At 55.0% G+C, this 19869-nt stretch overlaps 1 protein-coding gene across 1 annotated transcript; it reads right to left on the bottom strand.

Moving 5' to 3' along the window:
- Window positions 1-2727: 2727 nt before the first annotated feature.
- Window positions 2728-19207, bottom strand: CTSD (cathepsin D). Its single transcript, XM_055813995.1, is given in 12 exon segments — window positions 2728-5637; window positions 6324-6422; window positions 7411-7555; window positions 8739-8861; window positions 10049-10248; window positions 14187-14305; window positions 15930-16020; window positions 16022-16054; window positions 18396-18424; window positions 18427-18551; window positions 18965-18975; window positions 18977-19207. Coding segments are annotated over 12 exon segments (1206 nt in total). The 5' UTR covers window positions 19046-19207; the 3' UTR covers window positions 2728-5475.
- Between the last annotated feature and the right edge of the window lie 662 nt (window positions 19208-19869).

Here is a 19869-nt window from a genome sequence, read left to right as displayed (position 1 = left end):
TTGCAGGGAAGGCAGAGCTGCGGCCAGCTGTCGTCAGCTTTTCTGGAGGGCTCGGACAAACCTAGGCAACCCGCAGCTGTGCAGAGGATCCTTCCCGTAGGCTCAGGAGGAGCAACGAAACCCCTTGGGTGCAGCTTGCTGCCCGCCACAGGAGCTGCTGTTCATTGCCTGTGGAAAGCCACGTAGGCAGGGCTGCTCCTCAACGGCAGGCAGGGACGGCGGGCGAGCAGGGAAAAAGGTCAAAGAGGGGGTCTGAAGGGGGCAGGAGGAGGCAGTAGGGTGGTGCTGGGGCATGTGGGATCCACAGAAGCAGGCACATTCCCCGGTAGGGAGAGTGTTGAAAGGTCAGGGAGGTTGGATGGCTGCTTTTTCTCTTCTCCAGGTACCAGGTCAACCCTACAGTTTGTCGAGCATGTTTGGGTTTTTGGGATGGTAACTCATCATCTTTCTCAACGCCAAGTGTGAGCTGTGAAAGGTTTATTACTGTGGATCACAATGGCATACATGCGGCATCACTGATTCAAAAACCGTTCGTGTGACCCTTCAAAATCAGGGAACGGGCTTAAAAAATAATGACTCAAGGAATAATAAACCTCAGCATTCTGCACTCATTTTAACACTCCTCCAGTTTTCTGGGGGTCTTTGAAGGTCATCAGCGCAAGTCCTCAACTGTAAGGTCTAGAACCACCTTCCTTTCAGATAAAAGCTGGGGTGAGTATGAATAATCAATCGTCAGTATTACTGTGGCATCAAGGCCCGCAACCCCTTGTGCTAAGCAGGGGACAATGAGAACAGAAAGATGTTTCCTGGCCTAAAGCAATTCTCCTGTAATCGTGTTAGAGACATGTCGGCTGTAGCATAATCAAGCGCTGTAAGACCCGTGAGAAAGTCTTCCATCTCAAATCCTACTCCAGCTCCCTAGAAAACCATTAGCAGGACCTGTCCCTGCCTTTTTCTGAAGGGAAAACCCCCAGCCTCCTGAATGCTTTTTCCTGTTCCCCCTATAAAATTCCTCAGTGGGTTGCTAAGCCCCATGAGTAGTAAGGCAGCCTGAGGCTTGGAGGGGTAAATCCCATCTCCCCACTCTCCCGTGATCTCCGTCTCCTGTCCTCTAAGCCTTCAGTCTGCACTCCACTTCTTTTCCCTCCCAAAGGAACCTAAAAATAAATAAATCCAAGAAAGAGCAGAAAAAGCCACCAGCCCCCAAAACAACGTGCTTAGTCATTCTTGATGAGTAAAAATAGTTTCGCAACTGAACAAACTGCTGAGCCAACCAGATGAGCAAGTCCTCTCCCATAAATGAGGGGTCTCATCCTCCCTCTCCCTGGGCAGCTCCTTGTCTGAACGGGCTCTTGGCACAGCCCTGAGCAGAGCTGGCTGGGGAAGGATCAGACCCGTAAAGACAGCCCTGAGGGTCAGCGCCAAGCGCCCTGCTGCTCAAGGGGATGTGTAATGAAAATTTTTATCTTCTTTGCATCAGTGGAGACGTTTAATAAAGAGTGAGTTAGCAAATTGTCACGTGCACGGAGTCCTGCAGAGACGGTGCAGTAAACGGAGGGTCTGGTGCAAACTGGGGCTTTGCTGGGCAGCACAGCAGGGGCCATGAGCAGGCTGCTCACGGGGTAGGTGTGCTCTGCTCCCTGCTGGAAAACCACGGGTGGACAATCCTGGCTCTTGGCTTCTCCAGCTTCTGGCCAAGATCAAGCCTGCGATTGTTCCCGCTGAGGTGTAACGTTCAGTACTGACAGCACGATTAAAGGCTTAGGCACAATCCCCCCAGCAGAAACAACGCCCTCGTATTCCTGTCGATAAGTATTTGGCAGCGGATGGCTTGTTCTCCCCTTGGGCCATGGAGGAATGGTGGGCTGCATGATTGATTTTCAGGACCCAGCCAGCCCTTTTGGGTTAAATCCATCGCTTTAACGGAGGAGAACAGCTGATTGGGGTATTAAGGCATCCTTGGGGGAACAGAGGCTCGGGACGTGCCAGTGGGGAAATCAGTTAAGCTCTCCGTGTGCTTAGATCTGCTCTTGGAAGATGGGATGGGACTTGGCTGCATCCATCTTGCTTATGTAGATGATGCTTTTTTCAAAGTAGGGATTAGCTCTTATCTTCCACCTGGCACATGGGGCCTTCACTCTGCATTGGAGTCTCCAGCTCCTCTACAGCAGCGCTAGGACTAAAAATCGCACAGCCAGGCAAGAGGGATGGATTTTTCCTATGTTTTGAACTCCCCCCCTCCCCACCATGTTCCTCATCACCGGGCTCTGGGAGCATAACTCCACATCCTAGTGGGTTTCAGGCTGGACTTAGAAACTGGAGTCCCGCTTTAGCTGCTACAGGCCCCCTGTGTCCCAAGCTGAAAAGGAGCTTGTAGCTGGCGCAGAGGACCAGGGGACAGCGTGAGCATCCTGTTGGAGGACTACCCTTGGCAATACTCGGCCAGGGAGATGTGGCCCCAGAAGGCTGTAGGATAGGAGAGATGCTGGGTCAGATGGGTGACTGTCACGTCACCCTGCAGAGGCTGGGTTATGTTTTAATACATTGAAAAAGACAAACCCAGCAAGCTGCCAGCGTGTTTCCTTACCAGAGAGCAGGGAAGGAGCCTATGAGTTCACACGAGTGGGTGACCAGACGTACTGGGAAAACAGGTCAGGGAGGCACAGTCTCTGGACACCAAGAAAGAGTTTGGCATCTCAGCCTGCTTAAGGAAAGACACCCTCAGAGTTAAGGGGGGAAATACTGTATTTTCTTTTCAATTTTCTATGATGAGACAGTAATTCTGACAGCAGATTAGATTAAAAAACCCACACAGTTAAGAGTTTGGTTTGAAAATGCAAATAAAAGAACAAGGGGAGGAGGCTCATTCAGGGAAGACTATGATGAACCGCTCCTCTGACCCATCCGAAGGTCTGTCACTCAGGGCATTGCTTTGGGCTGTGCCGTCTCCTGACTGCCCAAGGACAGACACGGGCCCAGCCTCGAGCTACCACGGAGGCTACAACACAGCCGATGTACGGCATCGCACACCCAGCAGAAGCATGGCCTGAGGGCTTGATCAGGGGCTGCGATGCACATCCTGCTTCAGCCTGATGCTGGAGGTGTTCAAAACCTGCTGCCAGCTCCATGTCAGGCTTCCCCCCTCCCTGCATCACGTCTGGTTAGCAGGTACCCAAAGGGCTGTCTCTGTCTTGCTGTGCTGAAGAAATCCTGCAGTTGGGAAATGATGTAGCAGGACTCGGAGGAGCTCTGGGCACTTAATTGGTGTGAAACTGGGGCTCTCCGGAGAGGTGCTGGGTATCTTCTGGTTTTGGAGTACCTACTGATGATTTGGGTTTTTTTGGTAAGATGCTACTGTTCTCTAGCCAGTCTGCAACAGATGTCCTTAGGCGTCCAGATGCAGGGTTGCAGGTGGAGATTTACAAGCAGGCAGAAGCAAGCTTTGGAAGCAGCACTGGTCACGTCTGGGGTTGTGGGGGACAGTGAATGTGTCCCAAGTGTGCCCGGGCCTGTCCCCACTGCCCATGCCAGACCCCTCCAAGGCACGAGGCACAGTTAGAAAGCCAAACGGATCAGCTGCAGCAGGTGGGGACAGGGCATCTGCAGGCTGTGTCCTCACTGCTCTCCCACAGCTCACCTTGGGACCTCTTCCCCACCTGTGCCTCTGATGCTCGTGGTGAATTCAGCACAGGGGATGACGCGTATGCATTTCACTGGGCATAACCATCCATTCACCCACTACCCAAAGACCCTTCTCGGGAACTTCCTTGGCCCCACCTGTACTGCTGGCAAGTTTTTCAGTGAATTTTGGGGAGCCAGGATTTTACCCTCTATTTTGCCTGGTCTGGGGTCACGGCTGGTGCTGATCTCGCCCCCTTACCACCCTTAGCTTTGCCCTCCACCTGCTGCCACTCCCTAACTGGAGGACCTGTTCCAGCGCGCTGGGAAAGTGAAGAGTCTTCTACTCCCAGCACGGGCTGGGACTCTTGGCAAACTCTCTTCTGCTTTCCAGTACTGCTTGTAACACTTCATCGTCCTCCTGGCTCCACCAGTATTTGCCTATTGACGTCAGCCCAGTGAAGCAAAAGGCTCCATATGCACTCATCTGGCCCTCCGGGAGGATCTGCAAGCACAGCTGAATCAGCTACAACCCCTCCAAAGCAGCACTGCGCCTCACTCCATCCGCAGCATGGGGTGGACATGAACAGAGCTCTCACCAGTGTTAGTAAGGTGGAAAGCAGGTAAGGAGGGTGTTAAGGGCAGCTGGGTTTCAGAACGGGGCAGCAGGGAAAGCGAACCCAAGTCCAGCAGCTGCCACAGCACCCTCCTGCCCAGGAGGCACGCTGGCTTTCTCAACTGTCTCTTGAGTTTTGGCCAGTTCGAAATGTTGCAAATGATGTTTCCAAAAGGTCTCAGGTGGCTGACAAACACCTACAGATTTTATTGGTGTGACGTCAGCTTGAAGATCACTTAGTTGCTTTAAGAAACATTATTCTCAACTCACTGGCTGTGGATGAAGCTGGGAAGATCTGCGGTTTGGGGAACCTGGGAGAAGTTCACTAAACTTGAGGGAACCTGCGTCAAGTGACTTTGCTCAGCAGAAAGATGGGTCTTCACGGCCACAAATTCAAGTGACCTCTTTTAAAGCCTATCCTGACCCCCTTTTATATTCATACTCCCCGAAGAGTCCTGCTGGCTGGAGCTCCCCTACAAATCCCCGTCCTGTTAGGTCAGGCACGCAGATGTCATGCCTCCAGCTCTCTCACTAGTACCCTCACTACACAAAAACACAGCACCAGAGCCCTTGGGCTCTGAAACTCAACCCTTGGGGCACACTACTGCAACCCCCCCCGTCTCTCCAGCCTGGGATACAATCTCCTAGCACCCAGCCAGCGCAAACCCGCTGAGAAGTGACCTAGCAGTCTGCACCAACCCGCTGTAGAGGGGTGATGAAGACAGGCTCTCCCCTGCCTCCCCGCTCCCCCACTTCATCAGTGAAAAAGCAAGTAGTAAACATGCTGGACAGCCTTCCCCGTCCCCTCTCCAAAGCCCAAACCCAAGAGCAGCTGTACAGCTTCTCTGCAGAAACAGAGGTGCTGGGTGCTGGCACCAGCCAGCTGTCCCCCCAGAAAGGAGACCAGGGCTGGGAGACGTGAGAGGGTCTTGTTCAGCTCTGAGAATCATTCTTAAAAACAAATACTGGAAGACCTAGCAGTAAAGCAAGGGGCTACTCCTGCTGGAGATGTCAAATAGAGACCTCCCAGCACCACTTACTCAACAGAGGGGAAAAAGTAGCTAGCAGGGCCCTAATGACTATTTTCCATGTAATTTAAAATCTAGTTCCGTTTCTTTTTCTTTTTTTTTTTTTGTTTTCCTTTCCACTCACTGGATTTCTAATCCTCGTAATCTTTCTCTACAGCTCCCGTGCATGTGTGTAAGTGTGTGTGTGCAGCAGAGGCAGTGGGGGTCAGGCGCTTAGACACATTTGGCAAAGCCAACAGAGTCATTATCACGGTCAAAGACGGTGTAGTAGGGACCGATGAAGACATCTCCCAGGATCCAGAGTGGGCCCCCGGGGGGTGGGATGTCCAGGCCTGAAAAGCCGCTCAGGCAGATGGTCTCTCCTTGTACAGAAACCTAGACAGAAGAGTGAGAGCTTCAATCCGAGGAGGGCCTCCCCTTCCTTCAACCCTGTAAGCTTGGGAGGAACACCTGCCAGTGCCGGCTGCGCTTCAGCCTCTCCCAGCCTGAGCTCCGCAGCTTGCAAAAGTAATTCCCAACCTGCTGCTCCCATGGCTCCAAACCCAGCTTCCCTTCCCAGAACCTGTATGCAGCGAAGGGTCAAGTAAAGCCACACCTGCCCATAAACCTCCCAGTCCACACAGCTCTTGAATTACAGCCACTGTTGAAATTCTGCACAAGATGGTCCTGCAAGTTGACTCTGGTGGCTTAAATGCCAGGCTGGTGGCCTCTGCTATGATAAGGCTGGACTCGCAGCACCAGAATCCAGCAAGAAAGGGCAAAATATCTGTATAAAAAGTGATGCAAAAGCCTGCCCGCCCTTCCTCTCCCATCCTGCTATCCCTCATGAGCATCAGGCAGTGGGTCTCATTCCTGCAGGACCTTTGGTGAGGTTGCCTGGGTCCACCAGCAGTGCCACCACCCTGTCACCTCAGCCCCTCAGGCTTTTTCCCAAGTGACAGCTCCAGCCCTGCTTTTGCTGCTCTTGCCTTTTGGGTTTTGTGGTTGAGGTTTGAGTGGAGGAGGCAAAAGTCAGGCCTTGGGGGAGAAGCACAGGGCTGGCAAAAGCTGCCTGGGCATACCTTGAAGACATACTGCTCGCCGGTGAGCTGGTAGGGCTTCCCTCCTAGCGTTAGCGTGACGACAGGCAGAGATGACACCTTATCACAGGGGATCACGTACTGAAACAGCAACAGTAAAGGCTTTAGATGGCAGGTCCCACACCCTCAGGAAAGGACACAGTCTCCCCCAGGCGCAATCACATCTTTGCTGTGGTCTTCCCCAAAAAAAGCTCATCTCAGGGTGCAGAAGAGGCTTGAGGTGGGGTAAACGGGTTGCTCCCTGCCCAGGGCTGCAAACTGAGGGACCTGAGGGTTTTATGGATACGGGTGGAGCCAAAGGATGCTGGGCTTAGCTTTTGGCTCTGCTGAGCCCTAGGGCACAGCACCCTATGCAGCAGGGCTGAGGTCTTTGTCACTGGAGGGGGAGACGTGGCTCAGTACAGCCTAGAGACATAGACAGGGCCTTGCAGTGTGATGAATCGACAAGGATGATTTAGTTAACACTGGCAAGTCTTGCGGAGGGTGGCAGGTCTAAGCCAGCTGTTGCTGCAGCCCACGGCCTTGTAACACTGCAGAAAAGTCCTAGAAGTGTTCATGGCTCTGTGATTTGGGAGGGCTTTCAGAACAGAGCATCATTCCTAGAGGGTCTTTATATCCCTGTCCCTCCACAGTTTCCGGGAGGACAGATGACCTTGTGAGGTTAGCTACAATGGTTAAAAACTTGGCAGGGAAGGGTTGTTACTTGCATTAAATATATTTGTATTAAAGTGCCTCTGGACTCACATTAATGTGAGTCCTTGGCCTCAGCTGCAACTCACACCCCTTCCCCTCCACCTCCCAGAGACAGTGTCAGAGGTGACCCAAAGCCTCCTGAAGTTCCCAAGACCTGGCCCTCTCCTGAGAGCATGAGCGGGGCGGTGAATGCTACCCGGGGTCAAAAGACTGCGGGGTCCCTGCTATACCAGGGGCTTTTCCAGGAGCACAGGCTGGGAATGGAGAGCAGAGGGAACAGAAGACCGGGGTCTCTAGAAGCATCTGGGTGCAAAGCAGGGCATCAGTGCAGATGCCGCAATGGCCACGGACTCCCACTTTCCCAGCCCAGCCTCACCTGGCCTTTGATGAGTGGTTTTGCGCCGATGGCTGTCTGCAGCTCCTTCACCTCCTTGGTGGGGCCGGTGATGAGTGAGGTTCCTGTGTCCACAATAGCCTCGCAGCCCCCTTTGCACAGAGTCAGCCCATTCGCAACATCCACCCTGGGGAGAGATGCCCAAACAGAAGACAACCCTTAGAGGCCTCCCAGCGAAGGCTGCAGGAAAGCGGCAGGCAAAGAGCTGAAGATGGGTGCGCCTGGGCAGCAGGCAGGCACAGAAGGGAGGGCTGTGACAGATACCTGAGAAAGACAGGTGCCTAGAAATAGATGCAGTGCAGACCTCCCAGCTCTCCCTCATCTGCTTCTGACTGAGTGGGTGCCTTGAGGTGTTGCTGTGGTTCTACAGAGAGCCTGGACCACTGCCTGCCTACCCTGCCTGCGACCTGCACCCCAGAGCAAGCACTGCAGCTAACCTGAGCAAGCCAGGGGCAATGCACGAGGGACTCTCGGGACCTGTGCTTCTGCAAAAAGCAAAGGGTTAAAGGGGTGGTGTGACAGCTGAGAGGGTCGTGGGCCAAGGAAGGGTGCGTGCACCTCAAAGAGGCGTGACAGGAGCTGCCATCACCCACAGCACGTCTGACAGCAGTGCAGACGGATAAAGCCTTCCAGCCAAGGGTCTGCCACGCTTTGCCAACGCGGCAGGGCTGGGGGAAGATGAGAACTAAAACCCTGCACTGGGGAGGAGATGCAATCCCCGAGAAAAGGATACACTCTGATCACACGCCGCTTTTAAGTTCCCATCACGTGGCAGAGCTCAGAATAGACCGCAGGGCTGGCGGCCGGCAGCTCAGCCTGTTCTCCTCCCCTCTGCCTCCAACAATGCACGCTGATTGCCACGCCATGCCCTTCAGTCAAGGGCTGGCTTCCTGGGGCCTCATCCTGCGCCTCCGGAGCTGCGTGCAGGGGAGCCACGCAGCCTGGGCCTTGCTGAGAGCTCAGCAAAGCCGGGGTTTAATCCATGGGGTTCGCCCTGCCTGCAAGGAGGGCACACCAGCATTTTTACCCGCTTGGCAAGGGTGCAGCAGGCATTTTCAAGGGTCAAGCCATAAACAAGAGGAAAGGATTTTGCAGAACATCTCCTGCAGTTTTCTGCCTCTCCTCCCTTTCCAGCAACAAACAACCCAGATTTCCAGCCTTAGGGTGGGAATTTAGTCTGCTTTTTTTTGGCGTGATGTGTTGCAGGGATAGATACGATTCTTTTTCGAGGAGGGTCTCAGCCCAGCCCCAGGTGTGAGCTGTCTGCATGTGTGTCCCCATGCACGTAGTCAGGTGGAGGGGGAACTTACGCATCCATGTGGACCTGCCAGTACGCCTTGCGTGTGACGTTGACCCAGCTGAAGTCACCGCTGTAATACTTGGGGTCGGTCCCTCCCAAAAGCAGCTCACCACCAGGCTGAGCAGTGGGGTCTCTGAAAAAAAAAACCCAACAAACCCACAACCAATCATCCAACCTGTTAACATCAGGGGCAGGACAAGCACACACCCCTCCAAGTGCCCCCAAAATACACGCCGGGGTGCCTGGGGGTGAAGCACGGCATTAGCAGCATTGGAGACAAATGACTTGCATCACGCTACAGTATGTCAATGTAAGGAGAGCTATTGTGAGATAGAACGGGGTGGGGAAATGGGACTATTTTAGCCCAGCCAAAGCATCCTGCCCTGCAGCTTTTCGCCTGGTGCTTTCTCACGGGCACCTGGAGAAACTCGCTGCATAGAAAGGGGATGGCAAAGGGGAAACGAGCACTGACACAAGGACTCCCCCAATAATTAGCTCGTAACACATATCTGTGCAGGGTCGGACACGGCTGATGCAGCGTTAGGTTATCTGCACTCGACTCCGCGCCAGCCAGCAGCCTCCGAGCCGAATCCTCAAGGTTATTGTCAGATACAAGCTCACTGCCGAGCAGATGGGAAGAAATATGGTGATGGGGGAGGGCTGGTGCTTGAACGGCCAGCAGCAGCCCTCTCTGCCCTCCCCACTCCCGGCGCACTACTTTTTGGGCTGAAGTAGTTCAGAGTCTCCCCTGCGGTACCAGGAGGGTGATGGGGTGTCCTGGTGGGAGCAGCAGTGGGTGGGAAGGTGCTGGGAGCCACAGAGGAGGATCTCCCCAAGAGGTGAGGGAGTGATAGCCCCATCATTACTGGTGACTGGTGGGGGCATGCTTGCCTGGGGGGTGACATGGTGGTGGCCACGTGGCTTGTGTATTTTGGCAACAGGCCAGGGCTGTGTTTACCCCCACAACGGGGACAGCACTAGCAGCATGTAATCTCATGATCGCAACCCTGTTGTTACTTCTCTTTCCTCTGGACACATCTTCTGTCTCTTCATCATTTAAGAAATCCAGTGGCAGATCTACCCAGCTTTTTATCAATAAAACGGCTGCCCTTCTACTTCCCTTCTTCTTACTTCACAGCAGTTAAAGGAAGAGATTCTGGCCTGACATCTCCAGCAAGGAGACCTTGCTGAGACCTCCCCAAAGGTGCTGGTCAAGGGTGTAAACCAGCACACAGCAAGAGATGCTATGGGGAGACACAGAGAAATCCCTAGCTGGGCTTGCCCTTGAAACGAGAAGTGTGCCACCAAAGCCAACACTACCTGTTCAGGTAGAAAGAGAAGATGTTTTTCTCAATCAGCTTCTGTTGCATGATGTTATCGAAGAAAGGGGTGACCTTGTCCACTGAGATCTTCGGGAATGCCATGCCCAGGATGCCGTCGAATTTGGCAGCGATGAATGTGATGCCTGGCTGCTTCACGGCCTCCCCGAAGATCTGGTTCTTGATTTTCAAGTTACCGAGCTGAGGGGAGATTGGGAGGGAAGGGAAAAGCAGATTGTAAAGAACACTGACTCGGGACCAGGGTGCAAACTGAACCCAGTCAGTTCCTCAACATGCTGCCACACTCCTGCCTGCTTTCACTCTTGCATTTGTGGGCAGCTTCAGAAACCAGATACCCTGGTGCCACTCTCCTCAGGTGGCAGGGGGGTGGTGGGACGGACGCAACGAGACAGTCCGCTCTGTCAGCACAGTGGCACCTCCCGAGTCCCTGCAAAGCTCAGCGCACTCCTAAGGGCAGGAGCCCCCTTTGCTCTTTGGCCACCTCACTCTGGCATTTCAGCCTTTTGCAGGCTCCTGGCACTGGCCATGACATTTTGCAGCCCCTCCTCTTTGCACAAAGGGCCCTTTATCACTTTGTCCCCGCTGCATCCCTTCCCCTATCACCTACCTCACCCTTTCCTCCCAGTCTGAAAAGCTTTGTGCTGCACCTTTAATCCTCTCCCCCACCCCGTACATCTAAGTTATCTCTGTGTCCTGCCTTCTTGGGCACTGCACCCGTTCCCAGCTGAGAGCACAAATCCCTCTCACCTCTGCCAATAACCCCTGTGATCTCCCCTACATCAGAAACATCCCCAGGATATTGCTGCATCTCCCAGAAGAGCCACAAGCCTGCAGAGACCTCCCATGGGAGGGGAGAAGATCCAGCCAGGGAAGCAAGGTTGAGCCCGAAGCACAAAAATAGCAAGCGGAGTACTGTGAATGCAAAGGTCACCTCTCTTGCCAGCCATCAGAGGGACCGGCGTTCCCTGCTGGAAAGCTGAAACGCCTTGCAAGGGCAGATCCCCGGAAAGAAGGAGATCGCAAAAAGCAGGATAGCTCTGCTGACAGGGAGCAGGATGTGTCTGCTGGCTCTAGCAGTTCAGGAGGTTTCTGAGCTTCTGGCTGACCACAGGCAATTTCAGCATCCGTGCTAGGACAGTTTCAGCCTCTCAGCCTGCAGCTAGCAGCCCTGTAGTGAACCGGGCTGGACTGAAAAGCTGGCCTCTCCTACCTGATGGCAGATAACGATCCCTGTAAATTACTAATATCCCCCCAGGGTTAGACAGTACAAGGCTGGGACTGGCGGTGCTGGCTTTAATGGTATCAAAGGCTTGTGCTAGGAAAGGGCTATCGAGCCTTGCAAAAGCGAAAAGCCACAGGGCAGGATGTGGGGCGAAACAGCTCACAGCAACGCATCCGCGCGCTGCTGCATGGCGAGCGCCCCAGTTGTACGCCGCAGGTTTACGAAAGCCACCGCTCTACCACTTGGCACAGCTGGTCCTGCACCTCAGAAAGTTCGATAAAGCTTCCACTTAAAAAAAAACACAGTAAAATGCGATGGACTGATACAACGGAGCACTAGGTTCGTCTGACTATTGACCTGGCTGCACAGCCCAGGAGGAAGGCATTTATCTGCCCGGTGCTGGAGCTCCAGCAGACCCTGCCCGCGCTTGGCCCGCAGCAGGACTGAAACGCAGTATTTTCTTCAGCAGAGTGCTGGAGCCAGGTGACAGGTCCTTTGTCTCTGTTCCTCGGCTGGCTCTCGCCCAAACACAGTGACCAAAAATCATTACCAGTGGATGGCTGTGTGGTGGCTGCCCTCCAGCACTGTGCAGACAAGTGTCAGCACCCTGCAGCTCGCCTGGCCTCCTTGTTGGTGGCCCCAGCCAAGCAGGCAAGCGCTGGATGGCGAAGGCAGACTAGAGGTGAGGGCCTCCATGGCACAGTTTGGCACCAGGGCTCAGGGCTCCCTCTGCAAAGGCACAGAGGAGAGGTGAGGAGGGGCATTTCCTCCGTGGCGTATCTGTACAGCAGCCCCAGGAGTGACTTCATGCCCCATGGCCAGCAAGGTTTCCTCTGCTGTCCTTGACAGACATCCCAAGGTCAGGCTGTGATAAAGGGACGAGATGTCTGAGCAACAGGGGGCTGGCTAAGCCCACTGCTCTTCGGACAGCAAGCAGCACCAGGGAATGTGGTGCTACAGTGCATCATTCCTCCACAAAAGGAGAAATGATGTTCCATATGAGCTTGTCACCCCCTCCAAAAAAAAATTCAGGGCTGAGGGACTCTGGGCCACCTGCCAATTAGTGCCTTTCAGTCGGATGTCAGTGCTACCACAGGCTGCTGTGGCTGCTTCCACCCATCAGGATGGCTGGAGCTGAGAGGGTCACCCTGAAGGCTGTTGCAGTGTCTGAATTTCCAGACTACACCTGACTGGGAGCTTGTCTACAGGATGCTGTGCATCAGAGGAAGCATCTTGGTGCTCAAGCTGAAGGTCCCTGACCTGCTGAGTTGGCCCTGCTCCAGCATACTGCAAGCGTGACACGGCTCAGGCTCCATGCATGAGGTTTCTCTTGCTTCTGCCCAGACCGAAACCAAATGCTACAAGCTGTGCTGGCTGTTAAGAGCCATCTCCACTTCACGAACAAGCTCAGGCACAAAATCCTTCCTCTGAGCCGCCGGGAAGTGGAGAGCTAATTAGCAAGCTGGCATTAGGGTGATAATTACAAACCATGAAAAAAAAGAAAAAGCTGCAATTTTACTTCTGACTCACTTCAGCCCCTGCTTTAAGCGAGAAAGTGCCTAAACCAGCCCACACGTTCACAGGACAATGAAGTTCACTGTTTGCCTTGCTGCCCCACTCCATTACTGAGATGAACGCAGATGCCTCTGCCTGCTCCGTATTTTGCAAACCTAATGTATGAGAACCCATTAATGCTCCATACACAGTGCCTTCATTTGGCGAGAGCTGTGGGAAGGCTCAGATGGGTGGAGGTTTTTTTCTTTTTTTTTTTTCTCTCTTTTTTTTTTTGCAGTGGGGTGTTTCTAAGAGAACCAAGGGATGCAGGAAATAAACTGCATGAAACAAAAGCCAAATGGTCCCAAGGCTGGGTGGGCTGCAGGAGGCAGAGAGTAAAACCAGAGGTGCAAAGCTGCTGGCAGCCCCTGTGGCTCTCCCCTCCAGCCTTGCCTGCACTGATTTTCAGGATTCATTGAGCCTGTCAAAGGCCCTCTCCCCCAAAGAGGGTCCCGCACCCAGCCTGAGCTGTTGGTACCGTTGGATGCAGCACAGAGGCAACAGCTACTGCTTCTATGCTAGCCTGAAATTTTCCTGCTGTAAGAATGGGCCAAAGAGTGCTCCTTGCATAAGCCACCCACTTTGGGCTCCTCTCAGATATTTTTCTCTTGACGTTGATGAAATTGGTAAGCCAATACTTTTCAGCTGAACCTAACATGGAAAACCCTAAATCCTTAGATTTACGTGCTTATTCAAAACTTTTGCTTTGTCTCCCGCCAGCAAAGCAAACTTATGCTCTTATACCTGCCAAGAGACCAAGTAATCTGGGGGCACGTGCGCTGCAGTTTGGCAGCTGGCAGACTCTCACGAGCATCTGTACCTGGGGGGCAGTCGTGAAAGGTGCCCACCCTTCACAGGACAGAAAGCTCACCAGCAAGCAGGGCCCACCTCAAGCTGGCAACCCCCCCTCCAACGTGTCACGCAGCTTTTGCAAACATAAGCACTGGTTCTCGACACCAGGATGGGGCAGGGAAGAGCCCATTTCTCACCAGTGTTTGCACAGCTGCCCTGCGTGGATGTTGGCCAGGAACAAGCTGGGCACCACCAGCAGCCTGTGCAGCGGCGCTGGCATGTTCCTGGGCTGGGAAATTCCAGAGTCAAGAGGAAGAGGGTTGGAGGGATGGCCAGAGACCATGCTCCTAGCCTGCTGACCTGCTGATTAATACCTTCCCCCTTCTCTGCCTGCCTTGGTCACTGTCACTGCCTCATTTCAAAGCACTTGGAAACACGGTGCTATGCAAGTAGGACACTCAAGAAGGGGGACCCATGGAAATCAAACGGCTTGGAGCGTTCTGCCGAAAGCGGGGTGGGGCCTGTGGGGGCAAGGGCAGCTGTTACTCACCGTGACGGTGTCCTGGCTGAGGTACCCAGAGAGGCTGCCTGTCCCGTAGTGGATGGCAAACTCTGTGCCGTTCTCCACGTAGGTGCTAGACTTAGAGGCATCGTACTTGTGGTGCAGCACTGCAGCCAGGGAAGGGGACACAGAGGGACAGAAAACATTAGTGCTCCTTGATACCTAGGGCTCCCCAGTACCTAACTCCACACCCCCTAGCTCATCTGGACAAACGGACACTCAGGGATGTGAAGGTGGGTCTGAATCCAGCATCTGCCAAGTCCAGACTGCTTAACAAAGCACTTCCAACATCTGGGGAATTAGGTGGGCAGATCCAATTTGGCTGTGAAATCGGATTTGGCCACTGGGTATTAAAAGGCTAGAGGCTGCATCGTTGGTGTGTCAAGGTGCATTAGCCAGCAGAGCAAAATGTTCCCCCCTGTGCCATGGAGTACCAGGGTGGCTTTAAATATAGCCTGTGCATTCTTGTTACTTTTGCCAAAACTGGCTAGAAATTGTTTTTTAGATGGTCATTGCTTTTTGCACAGAGAGGGCTCAAAATATTTTTTTATTTGCAGAGAAGGGCTTTCCCCTAGTCTAAGCTGCTTTTCCCCTTGGAAGGGTTTGGAACTGTACGATATGCCTGGTTTTATCGCTGGGCAGATTCCTCCTCCACAGATTCCTCCCCAGTCATGAGCTGGGCAGCGGAGTGTGGCGAGCTCAGCCAGCCCAGCCCCATGGCTGCTGGCTGAGCAGGGCAGACAGTGGCTGAGGACCAACCAGCCAAGCCCTACAGAAACCCACATGCTGTACAGGGACTTCCCTGGCTGGGCTGTCTGGATGCTGCTCTGGCAGGAGGTTAAGCCCGCTGCATACTCACAAAACGAGTCCTTTGCTCCCAGCACCTCCCATGCCACTGCCTTGAGAAACCAGCTCCCTGCTACAAATCAGGAACCTCCAAGACAGCCCAGATCTGGATCTCACCACCTTGCCAGTATCCTAAATCTCATTTCACATATGCAGGAAGGTGGTCCGCCTCCTCTCTGGGCACTACCAGGGCCATACAAGGAAGTCCAAATTTCCTCTTTACCCCCAGTGCTCACTGCGGGGCTGCCTTTCATGGTCGCATTTGTTGGCTCCCACAGGTTTCTCCATTCTGCTTAAGCAACACTGCTGGTGGCCTTCTAAATGGCATTTTGCCATAACTGGGTTTGACACCTTCAACAGCGGAGGCTGATTGCATAGGAATGCCACTGAGCAAAAAACCTTGTAGTCCCCAAGATGTTTCATCTCACCGTGCCTACCTGTCTTTTGTTAATTATAAATCCGTAAGCATGCACGCACATGCTCCATGCATTAATAAACCAAGACTAGGCCAGTTTGTATCAGATCTGGCAAGAGGCTGATTTTTTTTTTCACTAGCCTTACGCAATGGGGCAACAGCAGCATCGGTCTATAATTTGGGGAGAAACATCACAACCTGCAACGCTGCTCCCCAGCTGCAGGGCTGAGGCTGTTGGGGAAGGTTCGAAGCTGTGCGTGGGTGACGCGGCACGGAAAAAACAGGGATGGGAGTAATGAAGGATGGATGGAGGAGGTTGGGATCCTATTTTCAAGCTCTGACCCTAAAGAGTCCATCAGCCTTTGGCAAGCCCTTTCAGGCTGCTGCCTCAGTTTCTCTTGCCATGCCAGGACCTGCCTTCTGCAGGGAAGAAGCTGTTGAGCCATGGCTGGCACTGGTGACACTTACAAGGCAGGCGATGTCTAGCAGGTGACAATGCACAGATGGCACCCAGAGGTTGGAGGAGCCAGTGTCAAAGACCACAGTGAACTTCTGTGGGGGGAGTTCCGATACCAATCTCACCATAATACTGGGCCTGCAAAGGAGGAAAAGGGAGCCAGGAGCAGAGGTAGCTGGCTAAAAGCTGGGATTAAAGACCAAAAAATCTTAGGACTGAAAAAGGGGACCAGCTTCTTATCTAGACACTGCCCTCCTCTTGTTTTTGGCAGTGATGGGCCTCCCAGCCTTCCTCCTCTTGTAAGGGAGGCTCCCCTTTGGTGTTCAAACCTCATTACAGCAGGTGTGAAAAGATAGGCTGGGGTGGAGAAGAGGGAAAGGTGCTTGCAGGGAAGGACTTTTCAGGCAGGGAGACAGGACAGAAGAGAAGGGGGAAGGTCTGCAGGCTGGCATGCAGTTCAATATACGAAGAGAAAAAGGATGGGGAGGAAGCCAAGCAGAACACCTGCGTTATTGAAAAGCTGAAACTGGCTGGGAAGCTGCTTTGCTGGCAGGTTTGCCGAGAAACTGTGGGTTGCAGCGAGCAGCAGCCCTACTCACTGCAGGTGGAGGTATAACTGCTGGGGCATTTGGTGCATGCCGGAGAGCCCCTGGGGTGGCAAGGAATAAACAAATGCTCAGTCACGGGTGTGGAAAGACTTTGGAGGAGCTGGAGGGAGAAAAGGGCATCAGCAGCACCACCACTAGAAAGGTATTCAGGGCTACAGGGTGAGAGCTTGAGTGAAAGGGATAACCCTCTGCCCTGCAAGCCCATCTTTGCTGGGACTAGAAGAAACCCGAGTGGCTGAGATGTTTGTAGGGCATTCCCTCTATCCAGAGGGGAGGGGATGAATGGGGAAGATGCTTGGCAGGTCCTGGACGAACCTGTTTTTCCCCAGCCCTCCCGAAGAGGCAGAGAGCTGTGTCTTGCTTGACGAGCAGCTGGATCAGGGGCCCTGGAGAGAAGGCTGCTAGCAAGGGAAGTCAGCCTGTGGCCTTTCCAACCCCCCCCCCCCCTCCCCCCCGTGTACTTAATTAAGGGGGGGGGGGGGGGGGCAGAAAAAAATAAGGTTATCAAAAGCGGCTCACCTCCTGTGAGCTTACTTTGCAAGCCTTGCTCGCTGAGTAATTTATAATCCATTGCGATTAGGCGTAATAGGGAGGCAGCACTTCTTTCAGCGATTCTGCAATTATTGCTGGGGCTTGAAAATTAACCACTGGTGCAGGGGCCCTATGTATCAGATACACAGACCCACAAGGGGTCCCAGGGGCGTGGTGGGACCGTACAGGGCAGTCTAGGTTGTGCTTTCATCTCAGCGGCTCCTCTGGCAGCAGGAGCCTTTTCAGCCAGGCTAGGAGGGACCCAGCAATCCCTTATCTCCCACACCGCAGGTTGGGCCGGTCCCCCTGTGACAAGGGAGCAGAAGCCTTCCCCGGGCGGTGGCCTGAGCTGTGGTCTCAAGAGACAACACTGTGGCACAATGACTAGCGTGCTGGCTTTTGACACCACTGATTAAAACAACGGTGGCCCCTTCCAGCACAGCCCCAGCAGGACAGTGCTGGCTGGATGACAAGAGCCCCTACAGGAGGGGAGCAGGGGGGAATATTCTGAATTAACACCCAAATTCCGGCACCAGATTTATTCTGTCGGCCAGTGTTTACATGCTATCCCTGCAAGAGCCATGAAGGTACCCAGCGGGGAACCCAGAAATAGGAACCCCCATGTGTATCTGGCAGGCTGGGTGAGGGCAAACCTCACATCCTTTATCGGGCTTTTCCTTTTATTGCTGCTTCCACCACAAAGCTCCCTTTTGCTCCCTAAGCTGCTTGAGAAGGTGGTGGCCGGTGCACAGCGTCGTTTCCCCGAGGCTGTGCAGAAAATGAAGGCTAGAGAGAGGAAGGGTCCTGCATCCCCCATCCCATGGCAAGCTGGTGCCCAGTGTGAGCCCTCTTCCCCTGCCCCATGCTTGCTCTTTTATGCCCCAAGGAGCGGACCATGATTTTTATGCCAGTCCTTGCAGAAAGTGGAGCCGAAACAGACCAGAAGATGCTAGGAAAGACCGCCAGTGAGCAGGTCCCTATTTATGATTGTTAATTAGTGACAAATGGGAAAGGACATAGGTCACAGAAGCTGCAAAGCTCCCGCTTGGATAGCAGTGGGTTGTTTGTTATTACTATACAATTATTATTAGTAGTATTTTTGGTTTAGCAATGATGGCAAGCAAACTTTCAGCAACCACCCATCAAGCCGTGGGGGTGCACAAATCTGTCCTTACGGGATCAACATCTCTCCCTCCTTCACCATCCCAGCTGGGCGGGAGGAGGATGGCACGTCCCACCCCCCCCGGGATGGGCACCCCCCAGAAGTGACAGCCACCCGGCCAATATCAAACTGGGGTCTGCTGGGTGGTGTTGGGGGGTTGCAGTGGGGCATTACTCACATCCATGTAGTTCTTCAGGATCTCCGGATGGGCTCATCCACGTCGGCAAAGCCCAGCTTGAACTTGAGGAGCTGGGTGAGGGCGTTCATGTCCGGATCTCGCTGCCCACCTCGCTCAGGGACCCGCCGCATGGAGGGGAACTTGGTCAGGGGGATCCTGCGAGGGGAGGGCAAACGCCCACCTCTTAATAGGGGGTGGGGGGGTTCACCCAGGGATGGGGGTAGCACAGCTACACCGAAACCAGGGGACCCCACCTGCATGGGATGGGCAAGGTTTGTGCTCCTGCCAGCACCCTGCGCCAGATCCCCTGTGCCGCGAGGGGGGTGGCAGGTGGCCGCCGAAGTCCACCAGAAATAGGGGAAACTAGGGTGAGACCCCTCCATGGGCCCCGAACCCCACCGGGGCAGTCCCCTGCCCTTCTCCCCTCTGCTTCACCCACCGGGGAGCAGCCCCGCCGGGGGCAGCGGGGCGCCTGCGGGAGCAGCCCGGCGGCCAGCACGGCACGGCACAGCACCTGGGGGTCCTGCCCCAGGGCATCCCCCCAACCCGAGGGCCCGCCGGTGACTCACCGGATAAGGGCCCGCGCAGGGCCCCGCCAGGGCCAGCAGCAGGAGGAGGAGGAGGAGGAGGCGGCGGCCGCGGAGCGCCATGGCGGCGGCGGGCAGGGGACGGAGGCCGGAGGGTCTCGCCGGTGCAGGGCCACCGCGCCCGCTGCCTTCCCCGCTTTTGTAGGCGCCGAGGGCCCCTCTCCGCGCTCCCTCCGTCAGCTGACGGGCTGACACCGCAGCCGGCCGCGTCACGTGAGGGCGGGCCGGGCCGGGCCGGGCCGGGGCGGGGGCAGGGGGCGGGCGGGGGCAGCCGCGGGCGGGGGGCGCCGCCTCACGCCCCCCCAGGCCCCAGGGCCCGACCCCGCCGCGCCGCGGCCCGTGACTCAGCCGCGGGGAACCGGGAGCAAACACCGCCCGGCGCGTCACGAGGCGCCCGGCCGCGCCTGCTCGCTTCGCTGCGGCCCGGAGCGCCTTTGGGGCGCTGCGCGCGTCGTGGCTGCCGCTTCCCGGGTGTCCTGGCTTTTCTCCATTCCCTGGGGAGGTGTGGGGGGGCACCCCCAGGCAGCAGCCCCCCCGACACCGCAGGAGCGCAGCCCCCCCCAGCCTGGCAGTGAGGGGGCTCAGTCCCCAGCCCCATGCTTGTCCCCAGCAATGTGACACACACACACACACACACACACACACCCCGACTGGGACTCATTCCTCCGGGCTGGGGTTATGTTGTGGGGGTGGCATTCCCTGGACATAGTTTAGGAGGGGCCAAGGGGGTGCTGAGCCGGATGTGGCCCCCCACCCTCCCAGATGCCACCATGGTGTGGTACTGGGCTGCCCACAGCCACCAAGGAGGTTGCTGGTGCCAGGGCAGAGCCTGGGGGGCTAGGCCCACCGGCAGACGCTGAGGTGCCCCCCCCCCCAAATGCAAGGGC

Source organism: Falco peregrinus, chromosome 9, assembly GCF_023634155.1.
Source record: "Falco peregrinus isolate bFalPer1 chromosome 9, bFalPer1.pri, whole genome shotgun sequence".
In the NCBI taxonomy this organism is placed as follows: Eukaryota; Metazoa; Chordata; class Aves; order Falconiformes; family Falconidae; genus Falco; species Falco peregrinus.
The sequence above is the reverse complement of the archived record's forward strand: the minus strand, read 5'-3'. Positions and strand labels throughout refer to the sequence as shown.